General features: G+C 38.0%; 1 protein-coding gene across 40 annotated transcripts in view; it reads right to left on the bottom strand.

The window, feature by feature from the left end:
• The window catches only part of LOC106868309 (uncharacterized), a 311,641-nt gene that overhangs the window by 63,317 nt on the left and 225,685 nt on the right, over nucleotides 1-22,639 (bottom strand). For all 40 annotated transcript variants that reach the window (XM_089358046.1, XM_089358048.1, XM_089358049.1 and 37 more), the window contains 9 exons: nucleotides 21,490-21,722; nucleotides 19,578-19,697; nucleotides 15,865-16,050; nucleotides 14,586-14,786; nucleotides 13,611-13,778; nucleotides 11,920-12,174; nucleotides 10,797-10,967; nucleotides 10,049-10,234; nucleotides 8,917-9,018 (listed from right to left, as the gene is read on the bottom strand). In XM_089358046.1, coding sequence (XP_089214172.1) covers nucleotides 8,917-9,018; nucleotides 10,049-10,234; nucleotides 10,797-10,967; nucleotides 11,920-12,174; nucleotides 13,611-13,778; nucleotides 14,586-14,786; nucleotides 15,865-16,050; nucleotides 19,578-19,697; nucleotides 21,490-21,722 — 1,622 coding nt within the window. The remainder of the gene's footprint in view (nucleotides 1-8,916; nucleotides 9,019-10,048; nucleotides 10,235-10,796; nucleotides 10,968-11,919; nucleotides 12,175-13,610; nucleotides 13,779-14,585; nucleotides 14,787-15,864; nucleotides 16,051-19,577; nucleotides 19,698-21,489; nucleotides 21,723-22,639) is intronic.

Raw genomic sequence — 22,639 nt, 5'->3', positions numbered from 1 at the left:
ATGCTTGTATGTATGTGTGTATGTATGTATAGTCAGGAAGTATGAGAGATGATTATATACAAATTTAACCATGTGACTTCCATAGGATTACCCCTGCTCTGCAACTGTCTTCCAGTAGTTTTAATTTCAGTATGCAAGAAATTGTGTGTTCAAGTTTGCATTAATATGTATGCGCTGCCCTATACAATTCAATTGCATATGTGGACTGATAGCCGAGTCCATTAGAGGAGCTTACTATGACGGTCATACAATTCTCTGAAACCATATCTTATAATAATACACATTTATGTGGACTGATAGCCAAGTCCATTAGAGGAGCTTACTAAGACAGTCACGCAATTCTCTGAAATTATATCTTATAATACACTTTTATGTGGACTGATAGCTAAGTCCATTAGAGGAGCTTACTATGATATCTATGAATGTGCTAACATTTCAACCAGCTCGCCGCCTTCCTGTGCAAAGATATTGGTCTAAAAAAGTGATTACAAAGGCTCAAATACATTCAGGACATTCTATATCCTCACAGCATCAAGAAACAACAATAATAATATTTCTCTCTCTTTCATTTTTCAGAACAAACAGCTTTCACAATCTTAGGTGATGATTAAAAACAAATTCATTAACTCAACCGCCATACATGGCTTTTATGTTTTCAACCCAGAAAGGCTGAAACATGAAGCCAACCTTGACAGGAGATCAACTCAGATGGCAAAAGAACACAGCTATACAAGGCAAAGTATTTGGTCAGTGTTGTAGTGAAAAGAGTACTCCCCTTCCCATGTGACAAAGTGGTATGACCCAACCACTACAGTCAGCAGTCAGTCATCGCAGGAGTCAGTCAGGTACTTTCTAAATGGCCTGGTTATGCGACACTGGTATAGGCTACGGCTGTGATCTCACTTTCCTTGCCGAGTCTTAATAATAATAATAATAATAATAATAATAATAATCCTTTCTATTGGAAGTACAAGGCCTCGAATTTGGAGGAAGGGATTAAGTCGATTACATCGACCCCAGTGCGTAACTGGTACTTGCTTAATTGACCCCAAAAGGATGAAAGGCAAAGCGAACCCTCTGCTGAATTATAATAATGGCTTCAAATTTTGGCACAAGGCCAGCAATTTTAGAGGGAGGGGATAATTGATTACACCCCCCCCCCCATTTCTTGACTGGTATTTATTTAATCAACCCCTAAAAGGATGAAAACCAAAGTTGACCCCAGCAGGATTTGAACTCAAAGCATATGGAGCTGGAAGAAATGCCACTAAGCATTTTGCTAGCTTACCACAAGTCCTCCCCAGAAATTGAAGAAGAAGGCTGCTGCTACTGCCACTGCTACTGCTGTTTACAACAACGATGATGATGATAATGATGATGATGATTTCTTAGGTGAAAAAATTTGCTTAAATGACATGCATATTTGACAGAGTTTGACCCTAGTGTATCACTGGTACATATATTTTTTACTAACTCAAAAACTATAAATAATGCTGATTCCAGCACTGTTTGAAATCAGAATAGCTTTCCAGTTCTTTATGTTGGAGTATTTTTATCCGCCCACAAATTTGTGCTCCAGCATTCAGTTGGACAGGGTCACCAAACATCAGATAAAAGGCGCTGTCAAAACAGACTTCTGTAAAAACTACTGTGATTCCTCGGTTGATGGAAGAACGAAGCATTGGAAATAAGGAAGGCCCCCAAAGAGAGAACAAGAGTGGAAGGAAATCGATAACAGATGGAAACGTGGCCCCTTATTATTGTCACTTAAAACTGAATGATCCGGGAATAGATCTATGCAAAAGGAGATTCTTAAGAGAGAATCAAAGAATGTTCTGGCAGAGAATCAAGACACAACAATACAGTTGACAGAAACCCTATGAAGATTGACATTTTGTTTGGAAGAATGGCACGTTTTTTAATAACAAAGTACAGAACCATCATCATCATCATCATCATTTAATTTTGAATTTTTTATGTTGCAAGGGTCAGACAGAATATGTTCTGAGGCAAATTTTCTATGGCAGGGTGCCCTTCCTGTTACCAACCATTACCTGTTTCCAATCCAAGCAGGATATTTCTCCATGGCCAGACATGTTTTTCCATGGAAGAGTGGAGATGGAACACATCGTCTGCATGCCAGTGATGCATATTTACAACGATCATGAAATGTCTAGATAAAGGTACACACACACACACACACACAAATATATATATATATATATATATATATACACACACACTACTAAAGCTCTGTGATTGCTTGCTGATGTGTTTGTCTGTAATTTAATAGAGCCAAACCAGCACATAATGTGTATATATATATATATATATATATATATATATATATAAAACTGACACTCCACTGCCTACAACAATGGCTGTTCCAGTTGATCCGATCAATGGAACAGCTTGCTTGTGAAATTAATGTGTAAGTGGCTGAGCACTCCACAGACACGTGTACCCTTAACGTAGTTCTCAGGGAGATCCAGCATGACACAGAATGTGACAAGGCTGACCCCTTTGAAATTACAGGTACAACTCATTTTTTCTAGCTGAGCAGACAGGAGCAAAATGAAAGTGTATGTATGCGAGTGTGTGAGAGTATGTATGGACACAAGAGGCTTCTTTCAGTTTCCATCAACCAAATTCACTCACAAATCTCTGGTCAATCTAGGCATAAGGTTGAAGACCCCTACACAAGATACCAAACAGCAGGACTGAACTGAAGACCACATGGTTGAGAAACAAGCTTCATAACCACACAGCCATTGCTGCACCCATACAGCTACACAGAATCTGCAACTAGTGACCAAGAGGAAGTTTCTCCTACACACTTGAAATAGCAGCCAAATAACATTTCTATTCAACACTTTGGTCATTTCTTTAACATCTGTTCATTCCAGGCTGGTATTTATTTGCAGCAGTATTCTACAGCTTCTTCTTCTTCTTCTTCCTACTGTTGTCCTTTACCTGTTTTCCAAGGAAGGGACTTTTTTTTTTATATCCACAAAACTTCAATATTGCAGAGTTATAAGACATGTTCTTTACAAGGAATATCAACATGACAGTTTCTTTTTCTTTTTTCTTCCATTTTTTTTCTCTTTGGCATCAAAAGGCTATTATGGAAGCCAAACTGTGCTTCTGACCTCAAATTAAAGAACAAAAAAAGAAGAGGGTGTTTCAGGCTTCAAGAACAAACACTGAACCAAGTGCCGAAGTGCTGGACAGCAAGAAAACACAGCAAATGAGGTGCCAACAGTCTCAACCAATTAATAATAGTAATTAGCAAAACAGGTAATGAAGAAAGTAATAAATAACAGACGGAAAAGAATAATTTCTGTTAGTCAGTGTAGAAAAGGAGGAGAAGCTATTTTGAGAAGAGTGAGGTAATAATTCCAAGCCAAGACAACCTTTGATGCCATTGAACAGAAATTTAAGACATTATTTTTAGAGTTTTACAAAAATAAAGAAAAGAAAAAGAACAAAGACAATACAACTACAAGGAGTAAAATAAAAACTGAAGAAACCAAAATCAGGAAAATGCATGTGCATACACACACAAATATTATATGTGTATATATAAATATATATAGATATAGATATGCGCACACACACACACACACACATAGAGGTAGGGGCAATAGTAGGTATACAGTTATAAAAAAAAGAAACATACAGTACTCATTTATTTTTAGCAAAAAAAATTAAAAGTAACGATAAAAGTATTGTTGTAGTTATAATATATGTATTATTATGATTAACAACGCTAAAAATATCAAAAATGAGGCTAACTTCTAATTTTCTTTTCTTTTTTTTTTTTGATAAAAATAAATGCATATTGTACACGTTTTTTTGTAAGTGTACACCTACTTTTGCACCCCTTGTATATGCATATATATATATATATATATATATGTCTCTTAAAAGATAGAGCTCAAAATCGATGCATTGAAGATACTTTATTGCAGCAACAATTATAATAGCAGAAACAACCACATTAAGCCAAACCTATGCACATTTCAATAGAGTATCCAGGATAAGTAAATTTATTTATTTATTATAATTGTTGCTGTTATTATAATTGTTGCTGCAATAAAGTATTTTCAATGCATCGATTTTGAGCTCTATCTTTTAAGAGACATATATATATATATGTATATATATATATATATACAAAAACTCACCTGTGAGGTTTTTGCTAAGACTGTTAACAGATACTATATATTTTGTAAAATTTTGTTTTATAAAAGTATATATTTAATATATATATATATATATATATATATATATATATATATATATATATATTTTGTTGTGTCTGGAGAGAGTTATTCTCTTTTAGTGCCTTACAATTTAGCACACTCACCAGTAAAGTTTCTACTCATTTCCTCATTTATTTTTCCTAAACATTTTGTTGCATCTTGCAACCTTTTCAAGAGTCGTTAAGTAAATAAGTAAATGAGTGGAAACTTTGCCGGTGAGTGTGTTAAATAATAAAGCCACTAAAAGGGTATGACCCGACCCAGACGCAACAAAATATGCTTCAACACATGAACTCACATAAAGTATCTTAATTTTTTTTGACTGCTAAATCCACAAGTATTTTTTTTATTTTCTCTCTGTTTATTTTCTCTTATTCTTTTCTGTTGAAGAGTGTAGGCTCGAGCCATTAGGCACAGCCATACTGGAGCACCACCTTGAAGAAACTTTAATCAAATCAACACCGGTATTTAATACTTGTTTTTTTGTTTTTTCTGAATCTGGTATTTATTCTATCAGCCTTTTTGTCTGAACTACTAAGTTGTGGGGCTGTAAACACACCCAACACCAGTTGCCATGCAGTAGTGAGGTACAAACAGACACAAAGACACACAGACATATATACACAACAGGCTTCTTTAAGTTTCCATCCACCAAGTCCACTCACAGGGCTTTGGTCAGCCAGAGGCTATAGTTGAAGGCAGCACAAGGTGCTTTCAGTGGGACTGAACCCAGAACCACATGGTTGGGAAGCAAACTTCTTACCACAGCCACGCCTGTGCCTGTATACATACATTTATATCTACTTAGCTACATCTCCTCCCCTCTACCTCCCACTTTCACAAACTTACCCACCCACTCACCCTCTGGACCCCTTCTCTTATATACAACCACTTTTAACTTGAGGGTTTGCTCTGACATATCAGCTTCATCTTCTCTTCCTCTCTCTCTCTCTCTTTCCAAATGGGGCAGCCACATATCTCTTCTACTACAAAACATCTTTTTCTATCCATCCATCATACTCTAATCTCTCGTCATCTGGCACAAAATCACCTCCCTCAATACTACTCACTGCTCATTTGAGAGGGCCTTATCTCACAAGTTACTTGGTGACTTCACTGGTGCTGGTGCCAGGTAAAGTGGTTGGCATTAGGAAGAGCATCCAGCCATAGAAACGATAGAATGATAGAGCATCCAGCCATAGAAACGATAGAACGATAGAACATCCAGCCATAGAAACGATAGAACGATAGAGCATCCATCTATAGAAACGATAGAATGATAGAGCATCCAACCATAGAAATGATAGAATGATAGAGCATCCAGCCATAGAAACGATGCAAAAACACAGACTTTTGGCACAGTCTTCTGGCTTGCCAGCTTCTGTCAAACCGTCCAACCCATACCAGCATGGAAACATGCATTAAATGATGATACTGATGATAATATATAGTGTATACATGGTAAGATTCTGTACAGTTCCACCCATAAGGTTGGTAGAAGGCACTTGCCAAGACGCCCTGTAGTGGAACCAAATGAACTTTGAAATCCCCTGGAAGCAGGTTTGTTAAGTGTACATAAATCTTTTGGCAATGTATATCAGTGAAAGATGTAAACATAGGCAAAGAAAACATTGATAAACTAGGGCTTTTGGTAGACATATCCCTTGCATGTCTCTTCTGGCAGAGTTACAGAGACAATCTCTTGTCACTTTCACCTTTTGTAAATACAGGGAAGCAAGGATTGGGTCATTGGAACAGCTTCAATTAAATGTTAACATTTACAAAATGTCATAAAAAACACAAATAAAATATGAATCTCACTGCAGCTGGAACTATTTCCACTGTCACAACCACCACCATAGGACAATTTGGAGCTGGTGTCATGTAAAAGTCACCAGTGGCCAGTGCCACATAAAAAAGCAGAGTCCACTTTGTAAAGTGGTTGGCATTTGGAAGAGCAACCAGCTGCAGAAATCTTGCCAAAACAGACAATTGGGACCTTGTGCTGCTCTCCAGCCTGCCAACAGCTGTTGAATTGTCCAACCCATGACAGCATGGAGAATGGACATTAAATGGGGATGATTTTTAAGTGGTTGGTGAGAAGAGACAATCCAACATGTGATGCAGAATGCAGTGATGTGGTCCTTCAAAGTATATATATATATATATATATATATATATATATATATATAATATATAGTTTTAGGGGAAAATAACCAAGTTTCAAGAACTCATCGATGGGTTCTTGAAACTTGGTTATTTTCCCTAAAACTATATAAAGCTCAATTTAATTTTAATTTTTTATAAATTGATTTTAATTGAGTTTTTACCTGTAATTTTGGATTTTGTCCCTAATATTATTATTATATATATATATATATATATTTATATATATATTCTGAGTGGTTGGCGTTAGGAAGGGCATCCAGCTGTAGAAACTCTGCCAAATCAGATTGGAGCCTGGTGTAGCCATCTGGTTTCACCAGTCCTCAGTCAAATCGTCCAACCCATGCTAGCATGGAAAGCGGACGTTAAATGATGACGACGACGATATATATATATATATATATATATATATATATATATATATATGTATGGTACACTTTTCACTTCTTTGCTTGGGGATCACAGCCAGATAGACACAAATCAGTTTAGATCAAGGTTAAATAAACAAAAACAATAGTATCCAAACACTGGCATTTGACCAGCTGTCTACTTGCAACAGATCTGCTCAAGCAGTAACCAAGCAACATGCCTATAGTGTTTCTTAAGATTTCAAGGATACCGGGTTTACGATATGCAGGACACCAAATTTATGACATAGAAAGCAGGGAACTTGTGACTTGACATACACTGAATTTGCAACTCAAAAAATATTGAACTTATAAAAGAACACCAAACTTATGACAAATAGGATATGAAAATTACACAAACGCCACCAAATCTAAGACACAAAGAAGATGAAAATTCTGATCAATGGACAGCAAAATTAGGAGAAAGAGAAACCAAACACATGGAAAAGATACTAAAATTTATAACATAAAGGACACCAAATATTTGACTAAAAAAGACATGGATAACATTAAGTTTATGATCAGAGAGGAATGAAGGATAGCAAATTTATGATAGAGAGAACACTGAAGTGATGGCATGGAGGTCACTAGATGCATGATGTAGAAGATAATGAGTTTATGATAGAAAGAACTTTGAACTTATGACACACAGAACAGCAGAGTTATGATATAGAAAATATTTAACTTAGTGATGTAGAAGATATATAACCTATGACACAGAATATAAGTAACTTAAGATGTTTAGGATGTTGAATTTACAACATGGAGTGTTTATGACCAATGAGAAAGATCAAAAGGGTCTCAAAAATATGTATAAACATATATCAAAACAAGAGATCAGAAAATTTGGGAGATTACTTATTCACCATTACACATGTTTCATTTGCTAATAGGAGTAACAACATTGTACATGTAGTAGAAACAGGTAATGTATCTTCTATTAAAAATTCTTCAGATCAAGAATTATTATTATTTGATTCTAATAGGAGATATCTCACATGCTCTCTACAACATGTACAATTTTGGAACTCCTAATAACAATTGAAACAAATAATATCAAACATTTTTCCAATCTCCTGTTTTGATATTATCACTGTATTTTCCACTCCTATGCACACCTCAAACAAATGTAACATCTGCATATGGATATGAAATACAAGAATAAGCAGATATTACAGTAAGAGATGAGGAATTAGTACATTATTTACATTTGACGGATATTTGTCCTCATCTTGTTTCTTGTTAACACAACGTTTTGGCTGATATACCCTCCAGCCTTCATCAGGTGTCTTGGGAAAATTTTGAACCTGGGTTCTCATTCCTAAGGTATATTAGATTTATAAGCCCTAAAAATTCACACCATAATTGCCCACGGGCAATAATAGTAGTAATAATAATAATAATAATAATAATATTAATAATAATAATAATAATAATAATAATAATAATAATAACAACAACAACATTGAAAAATACCTTAGGAATGAGAACTCAGGTTTGAAATTTCCCCCAAGACACCTGATGAAGGCTGGAGGGTATATCAGCTGAAACGTTGTGTTAACAAGAAACAAGATGAGGGCAAATATCCGTCAAATGTAAATAAGGTAAATAATGTAAGCAGATCTACTTCAACAAGAGGACACGGCTAGGATTTCAGCTCTATCTACATTATATATATATATATATATATATATACATAAATTTATATTATTGATGATAGTATTTGCTTCTAAATCTAAATCCAAATATATTTTTAAATATGTGAATGTATAACTGCATTTCCTATGGAAAAAAAAACACTTCGCTGAGGTGTAGCAAATATACACACACCCATATTCAGATATAAATATATACAACACTCAGGTCTAGGTACAGATGTACACACACTCACACACACAAGAACAAACACAGGTACATGTGCCTAAAATTAAACACAGGTAAGAATTCACACACACACACCTAGAAAGGAAAGCACATGGGAATATACGAAGATATGTGTGTGCTTATGTGTATAACTACAAATGTGTGCGTTTGTGCGTGTGTGTGTGTGTGTGTGTGTGTGTGTGTGCAGTATTTACCTGGCTAGATTTGTCTTCCTTCTGCAGCAGTTCAGTCTGTAAGGAGTTGATTTGTTGGTCACGGTCAGTGATTACTGCAGACAGTTCCTGCTGAAGACTGGTCTGTAAGAGTAAAAGAGGTACCACGCATTAGTGAGGTACTGATAGGTAAATAGCTGGGATGGACAGACCTAACGAAAGCTAGATGGATAAAAATACAAACAGATGAGACAAGACGATTAGAAAGAAAGGCAGGCAGACATGGATATATATATATATATATATATACACACACACACACACACACACATATATACATACATATATATCGCTGTGTATGAGGAGAGTTATTATCCTTTAGTGCCTTATTATTTAACACACTCACCGTCAAAGTTTCCACTCGTTTACTTATTCATTTTTTCTAAAATTTTTGTAGTGTCTTGCAGAAAAGGTGACAAGATGCAACGAAGCGTTTAAGAAAAAGAAATGAGTAAATGAGTGGAAGCTTTGATGGTGTGTGTGTGTTAAATAATAGGGCACCGAAAGAGAATGATCCTCCCCATACACAAAATATGCTTCAACACACAAACTCACATAAAGAATCTTGCAAACTAAATCCAAAAATGAAATACACACACACACACACACACACACACACACACACACACACACACATTCTCTTATTTGTTTCAATCATTTGACTGCGGCCATACTGGGGCACATGGACAAAGGGATTACAGTCAGAGTGTCCACCAAAGCTATGTGAATTTGCAGTCAAATGAATACACTGAATTAATGTGGAAGTGGATGAGTATTCCATAGACAAGTGACAGGACAGCTTAAGACAAATAAACTCGATAAGCAGGTTAGACATATATGATAGACAAACCAGCAGTCAGCAGCCTTTTTTGCACCAGGGACTGGTTTCATCCAAGACAATTTTTCTAAGGACCAGGGAATCAACAAAACAAAGTGCTTAATATATTATAATTTAATCATGGAATTTAAAAATTGATTCTTTCAGTTTGGCGCAGTAGCAAATGCTCCATAGCCTGGTCCTGGTCCATCGCTTGGTGGTTGAGGACCCCTGAGCAAGACAAAGACAAATTCAGTCTCACAAACACATAAAGTTAGAGAAGGAGGCATTACTGACCCGTTCAGTCATTGAGTTGGTAACGATATAAGGTGAACCCCGTTCAAATGGCAGGGACATGTCTCCCATGAAGCTGTCATCACTGACATACGGCCGGCTTTGGAGTTCTTCGACCAATGCCGTCAGGCTGTGCAGTTTGGTGTCCTTCTCTTCAAGATCTGTAACTTTCTTCTGTAATTGTTCTCTCTGGTGGATGACAAGAAAAGAAAAGTGAAAAAAGGGGACAGAGATGTGAGGGAGAGACAGACAGAAAGGCTGACAGAGATATGAGAGAGAAAGTTTGAGTGATAAAGGGTGACAGATGAGAGAGAAAGAAAATGCAATAGAGAAGAGAGAGAAAATGGGTGAGAGAGATGAGAGAGTGGCTGACAGAGATGGGGGAGAGATACGATGAAAAGAGGGGGAGTGATAGAAAGGATGGGGACACAGAAAGGTGACAGGGATTACTCAACAAATCCTTTTATATATTGGTAGGGTGGACTTTGAGGGAGATTTCCCTGTTATTTCTAACAGGTTGAGATGCTGTGTTGAGTAAGGGTAAGAGTAGTTTATCGACCCTGGAGGGATGAAAAGCGAATTAGAATTCATTGGTATTTGAACTCAGAATGTAAAGAGATACAACGAACAGTGCGAGGTATTTTAGCTGAGACCCTAACCATTCTGCCAGGAGAGAAATACAAGGAAAAGAAAATAAGAGAAGCAGAAAGAAACGTCAACAGCGGAACTAGGACTAGAACTCGGAACCTACCAGTTCACTGTTTTCGGAAGACAAATCACCGAACAATGGGTTTGACTGTGTCTGCTCAGCGATCTGGTTTCGTAGCTGGTCTATCTGTTCGTTCTTCTCATCCAGTAGCTGCTGGGTAAGGCTCGAGAAACCATCAGTGGTCAGCTGTTGTTGCAGTGAACTGACCTGGGACTGTTGCAAGCAAAAAATGAGACTTGTAAATGTAAAATGCCTTCACAGGAAATGCAGGGAGTTTATGGGAGAGGGGTGTACTGTAAAGGGCCAGTAATGTAGGATTTAGCTCCTGTTTTCAGATCCTCAAAAACTCCTGTTATATTTTTAGGATTACATATTATTAAGAATTGTATAAAAAAATTATGAAAATATTTTATGAATTGTAGAAATATATTGCACATAATCTTTAACAACAAAATCTTATGAGGACCCCACTCTAGGGTCATATAGACCATGGTTCAGAACCACTGCGTTAGATGGACCCTATTCTTTACCTCTAGAGAGGATACGAGGCTATTGAAAGTGAAATTCATCAAAGAGAGACAGAGATGGAGACAGGTAGACAGAAAATCAAATTAACCCTTCAGCATATAAACTGACCATATGTGACCCAAATATTCTGTTTTTTGTTCAAATTGGTCAGAACCAGCCTCCCACACTTGCCCTACAATATCATTCTAAAAACAGGCAATCACATCATCAAAATCTCAAAGCTTTGAGTTAATGAATCATTGATCCAAAACAATGTGAATAGAGAAGTATCACATTTAACTGAGTAATCTGAATGCTAAAAGGTTAAGATACAAGATTGTCACAAATAATCTGGTACCTAATTCAACCATCCCTCACTTTTTCCCAAGCATGGAAATAGATGTTAAATGTTTTGATCAGCCTGGGAAGATTCTTACCCAAGGTGCCATGGGTGTGAATCCGAAACCATGTAGTTGGGAAGAAAATTTCTTAACCACACAGTTGCACCTGTGTGTATCTATAACAAAAAAAAGATGAGGAGTCCCTTTAGACCGTCAACTCTGATAAGCATCTTTGAACCTACGTCTACACAATAAACGCAGATCTGTTGGGGGGGGGTCAATAATGACTATAATAATAATAATAATAGAGGAAATACCTTCAACCGTTCATTCTCTTCTTTCAACTGAAGAACTCTGGTGGTGTTTTCAGAGACATATGATGACTGACTGGTCGGTGGCTCTTTCCCTCCATCACTACCACCAACACTATCATGATCATCATCATCTTCATCGTTACCATCCTTGCTATTGTCAAGGTTACCATTCAGTCTTTTCTTCAGTTCAGTCAGTTCACTGTTCTTGCGTTCCACTTGCAATTCAAGCTTGTCCACCATGTCAGATAGAACATCCAGCTGAGACCAAGAAATTTATTAAAATGTAGTTATATATATGATGATGATGATGATGATGATAACAGCAACAACAACTACAAGAACGATGAAAGAGTAAAGAATGGTGAAGGAGGGAAAAAATCCTTCATATTTTTTTTTCTAATTTTTTTCTTGTCTCACTCATTGAACTGCAGCCATGTTGGGACCTTGTGGTTCAGCATAAGAGATCAACGGAATAAGTAACAGACTTGTAAGTACTGGAGTTGAGATTTGTTCAATTAAACCTTTCAAGGTCATGCCCCAGCATGGTCATAGTCTAATGACTGAAAGAAAAAAAAGAGAATATGAAGGATGTGGTAAAGTCTCGTATCCCAAGTCTGTGAGTCTCTGCAGCATCATTCTTGCAACATGTGGCTTTGCATTATTGTGTAGCAGAATTGGGTCATACCGATTAACCAATGCAGGTCTCACTTTTTGCAAGTGAGCATGCATTTCAGCGAGTTGATGGCAGTAACCCTCTACTGTAATGCTCTGATTGGCTTCCAGAAAGCTGTAATGGACAACACCAATTGCAGACCACCAGACAGTCACCATAATCTTTTGTTGGCTTTCACCTTACCAATCTTCTGTAGATTGCGTGAGACTGTTGCATTATTGATATCAAGTGCCTGAGACATTTCTCTGACACTTTGACGTGGGTTTTGTTCAACAATTGCTTTCAATTGTTCATTGTCAAGACTGCATGACCATCCTCTACCTTCTTCATCTTCAAGGCTCTCTTCACCACTATGGAGTTTCTGAAACTACCTCCGTACTTTGAGATCACTTGTGGACTCCTCACCCCATGCTCTGTTGATATTGACAGCAGTTTGGGAGGCATTATGCCCAAGCTTGAACTCATGAAAAAGTAAGCAAAGGTCCTTTTTATCATGTTCATTATTAAGGGAGCCTATGCTTCAAGAATATTTTCTGTCTGAAATAAGTAAAAAATTATTAAAGAGTATACATCAATTATTAAGTATGTTATTAATAGATCCTGAGGTGACAGACGAGTCCAATTCTTGCTTAGAAGTTCTTTCCACAAGTGGAACAGGTGCTTCCGAATGGAAGATGCCTTCTTGGTTGTACTTGGCCATCTTTTGCGTGCCTCCTCTTTTCTTCTTCCTCGGCAGACCAACTGGTCACAAAAGTTGTTAGGTCCATCAGTAGAAACCATACCAAAGTAAACATTGGCGCTCAATGCAGTCCTGTGGTCTACCAGATCATCAAACTCGTGCCAGTATGGAAGACATACATAATAAAACAATGAAAATTATGACACATGGAAGGCATAATAAACCGACACACTCTTACACCAAGAAGCAAACATTTACACTTAAGTAAAAACCCTAATTTGCACCACCTGCAAGACTACTCAACCCTTTTTCACCAATGCAATGTACAACAAGATGCTTTACCTCATTTTCTTTGATCTGCAACTGAACGGCAGATTCTTCTGGTTCCTCTAACATCCCCAGAGACAGTTTACGCTGGCGGGATTCATCAAGCTGGTTCTTCAGTGAGGCTATTTGGAGCAGGTTTTCACAAACATGCTGTTCAAGGGCAGCTTTTTCACTAGAAAGTTCCTGCAAAGAGAATTGAATGAAAAACAGAGACATATTAACCACAAACGATATATAAGTAACAGCAACAGTGGTGATTAAAGCCAATCAGAGAGCCCCTTATGTAAGTGAATCTCAACAAGGATCCCTATGGCCACTGGGGCTCCCTATAGCCCTTGGGGGTCTATATAAGATTTTTTTTTTTAGGTTTGTGCCACAAATTGGTTATACTTTAACAATTTTTTAATACAATCTTAATTATAATATCTGGTAACCTTGTACATCATCTACAGCAAGACACCTCTCTCTCTCTCTCACTATAACCTTTCATCATCCAACACAAGATCACTTCCTCCAATGCCTCCTCCCCTCCCTGAAAGATTTTTTTTTTGCCTTGCCTTGCAAGTACTTGGTGACCCTGTTAGTGCAGGTGCCACTTAAAGGCATCAAGTCCACATTGTAAAGCGGACGGTGTTCAGAAGGACATCCAGCTGTAAAAACCTTGCCAAAACTGACCTCCTCTGTGCTTGTGCCATGTAAAAAGCACTAAGTCCACTCTGCTGAGTGGTTTGTGCTAAGAAAGACATCGACCTGTAAAAATCCTGCCAAAACAGTCACAGAAGTCCAGTGCAGGCTTCTGCCTGGCCGGCTCTTGTGAAACTGTTCCACCCATGCTAGCATGGAAGGCAGACGTTAAACGATGATGATGATGATGATGATCTGGGCATTAGATATACAGGTCCCAGATCATGAATTCAAAATATCTTCTTAAATCAATAGATTTTCCCATCCACCCCCCTTACTCAATAAATAAATCTATGTATGCCGAACCTCTTCGATTCTGCGGGCTTTCTTCAGTTCTTCATCGAGTGTTAATGCTTTCTTCTCATAAACCAGCCGCTGGTCATCCAACTGGGTCTCCAGACTACAAATGATTTTCTTGTCTTCTGTTGTGGATAACTTCATCTCTTCGCTTAGTTCTTCATTGATTTCCTGTAGTTTGCTGATCTGCTCTTCAAGCTGGAGAATTCTCTGAAAGAACAGCATCAGAAATAGCAAAAACTTTAGGATATAGGAAATTGATTTATTTATTTATTTATTATTTTTATTTATTTTTGTTTGTCACAGAACATATTCAGAATTTGTCTAAGAAACCATATTCCTATGGCTGCCAAGCTCTTGCACATTTTTCTGACTGTGTCCAGATTACAAAACCCAACACCATCCAAACGTGGTCGATGCCAGCCCTACCGCCCCCACCAATAGGGTACACTGGGGTACACTGTTCTCATTCCTAAGGTATTCCTTTTTGGCTGATGTTATTTTTTCTGTTGATATTATCTCCCATGTCCCTGCCTGGGATTGAACTCAGAATCTGACGGTTAATAGCCCACGCTCTTATCCGCTACACTATAAGCATGTAAGCACAGGCTACTAACTCTCAGATTCCGAGTTCAATCTCAGGCAGGGGACTTGGGAGATAATATCAACAGAAAAAATAACATCAGCTAAAAAGGAATACCTTAGAAATGAGAACAGAGTACCCCATTAGTCAAATAAAGGGGTGGGTTCAAAATTCCACCAGAACACCTGATGACGGCTGGAGAGTACATCAGCTGAAACGTTGTGGTAACAATGAACAAGGTGAGGACACCTCTCCATCGATTGTAAATAATGTATTTGGCTTCTTTCAAAGATATTTTATTAACCCTCTCTGCACTGATTTAAAATTTTTTCTGGTGATGTAATATGCTAATCATATGCAAATCAGTTCTCACAATCTCTTTCTATTGGCCAGTAAAACTAAAACGAGCATACTACCACATGATATGAAATGTGGAGAGTTCCAACAAGTAATGCACCATCAGAACAAGTTAACCTGTTTCCCAAAGTCTCAAGAGAAGCTGCACAAATATATTTGGTTCCTGTGCTGTAACGGTTGATAGCAAATTGGTGCTATTTTCTCTTGAGATTGACAGAAGAAAAACAAAACCATGAATCTTCTATGGACACAAAAAAGATTCCTACTTATACCATTTACCAATCTTTATCTCTCCTCTGTGGATCAATAAGAATTGCTCACACACCATGTATACTCAAAGACTCTTACCTGTTCCTGTTGCTTCTCTTTGGTAACTTTCTCGTCCAATTCTTGTTCCAGTTGTTCCACCAACTGCTTCAGTTCCAACGCATTTAAATCTTTGTCTTGAATGTCTCGTTCAAGCTGTTCTTTCTTCATCAACATCTGACTCTGGGTAGAGATGCGGCTTTCCAACTGGTCAGACAGTTCCTCCACCTGGCAATGGGTCAACACATGATTTAGTGAGCCATCTTGTTTTCTAGGTGGGTGGGTGGGTTTGGTGGTGATGGTGGTGGTGGTGGTAGTTGTGATAGTGATAGTGGTTCGGTTAGGGGAACAGAGACGATAACAGGAGTGATGGTCATGATGGTGCAGGGATAATTTTGGTGGTGAGTGCAGTGTGATGGTGGTGGTCGTCATCGTCGTCATCATAGAGACAATAGCAGTTATGGAGGTAAGGGTTAAGATAGTCGTGGTGATAATCTAGGGGTGATGGTGGCAGTGGCAATGGTGGTGGAGCAGCAGTGGTAGTGGCAGTTGTGGTAATGGTGGTAGTGGTAACTGTAGTGAAGGAGACAGTACCAGTTGTGGTGGTTGTGGTAGCAAGGGGAACATTTTAGTGGTGGTGGTGGTGGTGGTGGTCAAGTGAAACTTGGTAAAACTGACGAGGGCTTGGAAAACAATCTTTACTCCAGGTTTATTTTTAGTATTCTCGTTTGTGAAAGCAGTCGAGTTCATTTCAGATATTCTAATTTTAAAAATCATCTCTGGCTAATCATTGAGAGGACATTGGTGTTGCCTTGGTGGAGGTTTGCACTCTCTGAATGTTCTTGTTTTTATATCTGGCATTTGTTTTATTAGTCTCTTTTGCCAAAGCACTAAGTTACAAGGAGGTAAACAAGTCAACACCAGATGTCAAATAGCAGTGAGGGATGAACACAACACAACGATACACATTAATACAAACCTATATGTACACACACACACACACACACACACACACACACACACACACACACACACACACACACACACACACATGACAGGCTTCTTTCAGTTTCTGTCTACCAAATCCACCTAAAAGGCATTGGTCATCTTAAGGCTATAGTAGAATTCACTTTGACCAAGAGGCCATGCAGCAGGATTGAACCTAGGACCACATGGTTGGGAAGCAAGTTTCTTAACCACACAGCCACAACAGTTGACACATAAGAACTTCTAAGAAAAATGTCTTTGGCTTTCATGGTTAAGAAATGGGGGGAGGCAAAGAGAAAGAGGGGAGAGACATGGATAAGAGAGAGAGAGATAAGTGTGTGAAGGAGATAAGGAAAATTGGATGTTGGGGCTGCAGTTACAACAAATAAGGATTTTCTGCAGGGAAAGAAAGCCAGGAGGGAGAAAAACAAGGTTTAGCAAAACAGCAGTTATATCAACAACAACAAGAGCAACAACAATGTATTCTATGTAAGACAAGTAGTAGAGTTATAAGAGTTGAAACCGGTTGTGTGGCTGGGTGGTCGGGTAGGATATGAGAGTGTATGGTGAGGGGGGGACTATTGGAAGGAAAAGATAAAGGGAGATGGGTGTTGTCAGAAATGAGGAGGTAGGAGCAATAGAAAACCCATAAAAACTCACCATCTAACAGAGCAGTGATCCCCAAAATGAGAACAGGGGAGAATAGCAAGATGAGTAGAAAGATTCCATAGAAGAAGAATAGAAAATATAATAAAGATAAAAGGTTTTACATATGTGTATATATACATATATATGTCTATATTTATGAGAAAGAAAGAGAGAGAGAGTGTGTGTGTGTGTGTGTGTGTGAGTGTGTGTCCATGTGTGTGTGTGTATGTCCGTGTGTGTGTGTCAGTGAACAAACAAAAGAAAATGGCACTCAACAGATTTGGCAGAAGTTACATGTATGTCTTTAATAGCAGTTTGCTTCAACTCCAATAGAGAGAGAGAGAGAGAGAAAGAGAGATCTTTCACCAATGTATATCAGAAAAAGATGTACAGAAGCGCAACAAAAGCACAATGAGGTCACTGCATTTGAACAAAAGAAAATCTTAATTATTTCCTGGAATTATTCCAACCAAGTTACAGTCATCATCATAAACGGAGTGAACTTGTGACCAGCATCATTGAAAACCTATAACCAATGTCACTGTTGATCACCAAATCATCTTTCATATATATATATATATATATATATATATATATATATATATATATATCAAAAGGATGTTATAATACTGTTCTACATATACAAAAAATGCCATACCTCCATCATCAGCTGCCCCATGGATATCATTATGGTTTCGACACCTGGGCAGTACCATTCAATCCAGCAGTGTCAACAGCACTAAAAGAAGTGTTGTTTGGGAACAAACATACCAAAGAAACCACACACACACACACATATATATATACAGGGTTATTCAAAAAGAATGAGCCGATTTCATTATGCAATATTTTTATGAGGGAAAGCAATAGAAAACTCCAGCTGAGTCACAAGTATTTACTCACAATCAACTTTTATTTCTTGTCTTACAAGTGTCCAATGTGGACACCACCTGCAACACGAGCAACATCAATGCGATAAGAGAATTCCTCCCAAACGCATATCAGAATATCTCGATTCACTGAGTTGATCGCTGTTGTTATTCGATGTTTAGCGTCATTGAAGTTAGTGGGTAGCAGTGGAGTTTTCTAAGTTTTGAATGGCTGCCACACCTTAAACATCGAATAACAACAGCAATCAACTCAGTGGATCGTGATATGTTGATACGCGTCTGGGAGGAATTCTCTTATCGCATTGACGTTGCCCTTGCTGCCTGTGGTGGCCACATTGAACACCTGTAAGACAGGAAATAAAAGTTGATTGGGAGTAAATACTTGTGACTTCGCTGGAGTTTTCTATTGCCTTTTTAATTAAAATATTGCGTAATGAAATTGGTTCATTCTTTTTGAATAACCTTGTATATATGGTATATGAATGACCAAACACATTACAAAGTGACCGACACTGGTCTACATTAGTGAGATTTGTACTATTTGCTGAAATCAACACAGTACAGTGAATTTATTGTAGAAAGTGGAAAATCTAACATTTCAGGCAGAGTCCTTCAGGCAGAGTCCTTCAGGCAAAAGTTGACAGACATTGATAGGAGACATTCTCTAAAGTAGAAAGATTGGCTGCAACTGATGAGGGACATAGGACCACAGAAGCTTCATATATGGATAGGAAGTAGTAGGAGAGAGAGAAACAGAGTGAGAGAAGTAGAAAGAAAGGGGAATAGAATGAGGAGAAGTATGTGAAAGTGAGAAGGGAAAACTTGAGATAAAAAGGGTAAGAAAGGGTCTGATGAAATAAGACGAGGTGTAGGAATAGAGGAAAAAACATGCATTTGAACCTGTTGGTGATATGGTACCAAGTCCAAATCTGAAGCAGGGTTCCTTCAGTTTCTTTGAGTATGTAGATTTTTGGTGTTTGAAGATGCTGCACATTGATAAGTGAGTGATGAAATGATTCGTTGTGTTGAAGATGGAGATGACAGGTTGGCCTGGAATATTCGGTCTGAAACATTGGATTTTCCACTTTCTATGGCAAGTTCCCTGTATTCTTGTTGCAGATTTTTACCATGTAGGAATGTGTGAGTGCGTGTGTGTGTGTATTGATAGACAGGCAGATAGATATAATATTGACAAAACAAAAACATTTAATAAGTATAATATCCACTGACCTCTTTCTTCAGTCTAATCTCAGTGTTCTGTTGTCGCTCCATCTGCTGGACAGTGGTCCTCCACTGGTTGATCTCCTTCTGAAACTCCTCCCTCTCCTGCTCTCGTTCATGGGCTTGCTCCTAAATGAACAACAGATATATATTCATATATATATATATATATATATATATATATATATATATATATATATATATATAGAGAGAGAGAGAGAGAGAGAGAGAGAGAGAGAGAGAGAGAGATAGATAGATAGATAGATAGATAGATAGATAGATAGATAGATAGATAGATACAAATATTCAATAATTATCAACATAATTATAATCAGGAGTCAGTTAATTGCTTCACCATGCACTGAATTTAGAAATAGGTGTTAAATGCCTTTTCTACTACCATAAGGATCTCCCACACAAAAAGTGCGTTACTGTCTGGAAGATCTTTGTGGTAGTAGAAAAGGCATTTAACTCCTATTTCTAAATTTGGTGTGCGGCAAAGCAATTAGCTGACCCCTGATTATAATTATGCTTATAATTATAGACTAATTCTATAATTTTACCTATAAAGGTTATTTTAATGTACCGAACTACTTGGCAAAATTATTTATTAATTAATTGATTGATTAATTAATTAATTTTACCCTTTTATTATATATATATATATATATATATATATATATATATATATATACACACACACACACACACACACACACACACACACACAGAGTAGCAAATGGACAGTGAATAACACTTTTACCAAACTTCTAAGTTATGGGGATGTAAACAAACCAACATCGGTTGTCAACCAGTGGTGAAGGACAAACACAAACACACATGTAGATACACACACACACAATAGGCTTCCACACAATTTCTTCCTACCAAATTCACTCATTAGGCATTTGTCAGCCGAAGGTCTTTAGTAGAAGACACCTGCTCAAGATGTCATGCAGTGGGATTGAACCCATAACCACTCAGCTATGCCTGGTGATGACACAGTGAGGTAGACGACAGGTGGGGTGAGGGGTATCTGACATTCACCTTCTTGGCCGACACTACATGACACTGAACACAGCACAAGACAGCAACAGCTATCCATCAATCCATCCATCTTTTCTGCCCCTTATTCTTGGGAAGGTCACGGTGGAAGAGTCGCCAGGCACCTCCCCTTTAGGGTCCTATCAGAAGCAACCATCATTAGACTTTTCAGCTGGATTCCCAAGCATGGCTGACCAAGACTATGGATATTATCAAACTACTTTGTTCTTGGTCTACCTCGATCAAAATACTGCACCACATCAACACCAGATGGAGCTACTGTCTACATCACAAATCAACAAGGAAGCTTCTACATAACCATTTGACCTGCAAGAAACAGTAACCAAATCTCTCTCAAATCACATCATATCATCTTAGGAAAGGACACATTGGATAATGTAATCATAGGGAAAAGGCAGAATGGTCATGGCTGGAATGCCTTTGATCATAAGTCTGTTTGATCAAGACTGACTCGGGGTTAAACAACAACACTTATTCACACCACTATAATGCAATCATATTCTTAGAGTCACATATACACACACTGAAAAAGACATGTGCACACACAAACATGCACATATGTGCAAAGATATGCACAGAGACATGCATGCAACAAATAGATGATCATACATACACACACATACAAAGGTGCACACATAACCACACTCTCACAATATCAACAAAGATGCACATATACACATACATAAACACATGCATGTGCATGTACACACACATCCACACAATCCCTAAAATACACACAATACCAACAAACGTACATGCATAAGCACACACACGAGAACAGATAAAATGACCAGTTTAAGGGTGAAAATCACATAAATAGATAAGCTGATGAGTCTTTCACAAGGCAGAAACTTACATTGAGAAATTGCTTGTTGGCCTTCAGCTGTCTGTCGACGGCCTCCAGCTGCAACTTGAGGTCATCCACCTGCTGGCGCTTCTCCTCCAGCAGCTCACTGTACCGATGTTCTATGTCCTCGCCAGAACTAAGCAGTTCATGTGTCCTTTTCTCGTAGCTCTCCTGATTTTGTTGCATCAGCTGGGACATAAGCCGTTTGTCATCGTTTAGCTGGCGTATCTCATCCAATAGGCCTGTTTGTCCATTGAAGGGGGTCAATGTGGGGGTCAGGTAGTTTGATTGGTTACAGAAAGAAACCCAAGAAGGCAGCAGGGTAACGAATAAGGAATAAATAAAGAAAAAAGAAAGAAAAAAATACCAATATTAGCATTACAAACCTCAATCATAATAAACAACATCATCATCATCACTAACATACTTATTTAGATTTCCTTTAACCAAAAGATGATCAATTTTTATAAGAAGCAGAGCCATACATGGCTGAAAATCCTTTAATTATAGGTTACCCTCATCAGGGCTGACCTGGATGGAGTAGGGGCTAAACCACAACAAGAGGCAAACACCAGTCAAGGAATGCATAAATGATTTCCAGGCATAATGATGGAAAACTTCACAGAGCCATTATGTTGTCACTCAACCTGCTGAAAACAACAGCCAAATCTCTCTCTCTCACCACATTTTACCATTTAAAAACAAAAACAGGTTGGTCACTGTGATTCTGGGTCCCCTGTATACAAGTTAGAAAATGAGGTGGAGTTGGCTGGACTGGTTATCATAGTTTAACCCCTGTGTTGACCTTGGGTCAAAGCAAATCTAGTTTAGTCATCACCCCCTCCCCATCCCGCCATTTTCTTCACTAATTTAGGCCATGGTTGACCCTGGGCTAAACTAGTGTTCCACTACTGTTCAATGCATGGTGAATGGGGGGTTTATAGAGTCTGACTCCCGTCATTCCCAACCTCAGCCTCGTGTACCTAAGCATACCCTGAGTTAACAGAACGCATTTTCATGAGTAGACTGCAAAAGCCAGAAGGACAGCCACAACAATTCCACATCAATGCAACAAAACATGCCGCCTTATTTTATGTGCAACAACAGCAATTACAACAACACCAGCAATAACAACAACAACAACAACAACTGCAATAAT

This window comes from Octopus bimaculoides, chromosome 9, assembly GCF_046866305.1.
Source record: "Octopus bimaculoides isolate indiv1 chromosome 9, ASM4686630v1, whole genome shotgun sequence".
NCBI classification, from domain to species: domain Eukaryota; kingdom Metazoa; phylum Mollusca; class Cephalopoda; order Octopoda; family Octopodidae; genus Octopus; species Octopus bimaculoides.
This window is presented reverse-complemented; position numbering and strand designations above follow the sequence as displayed.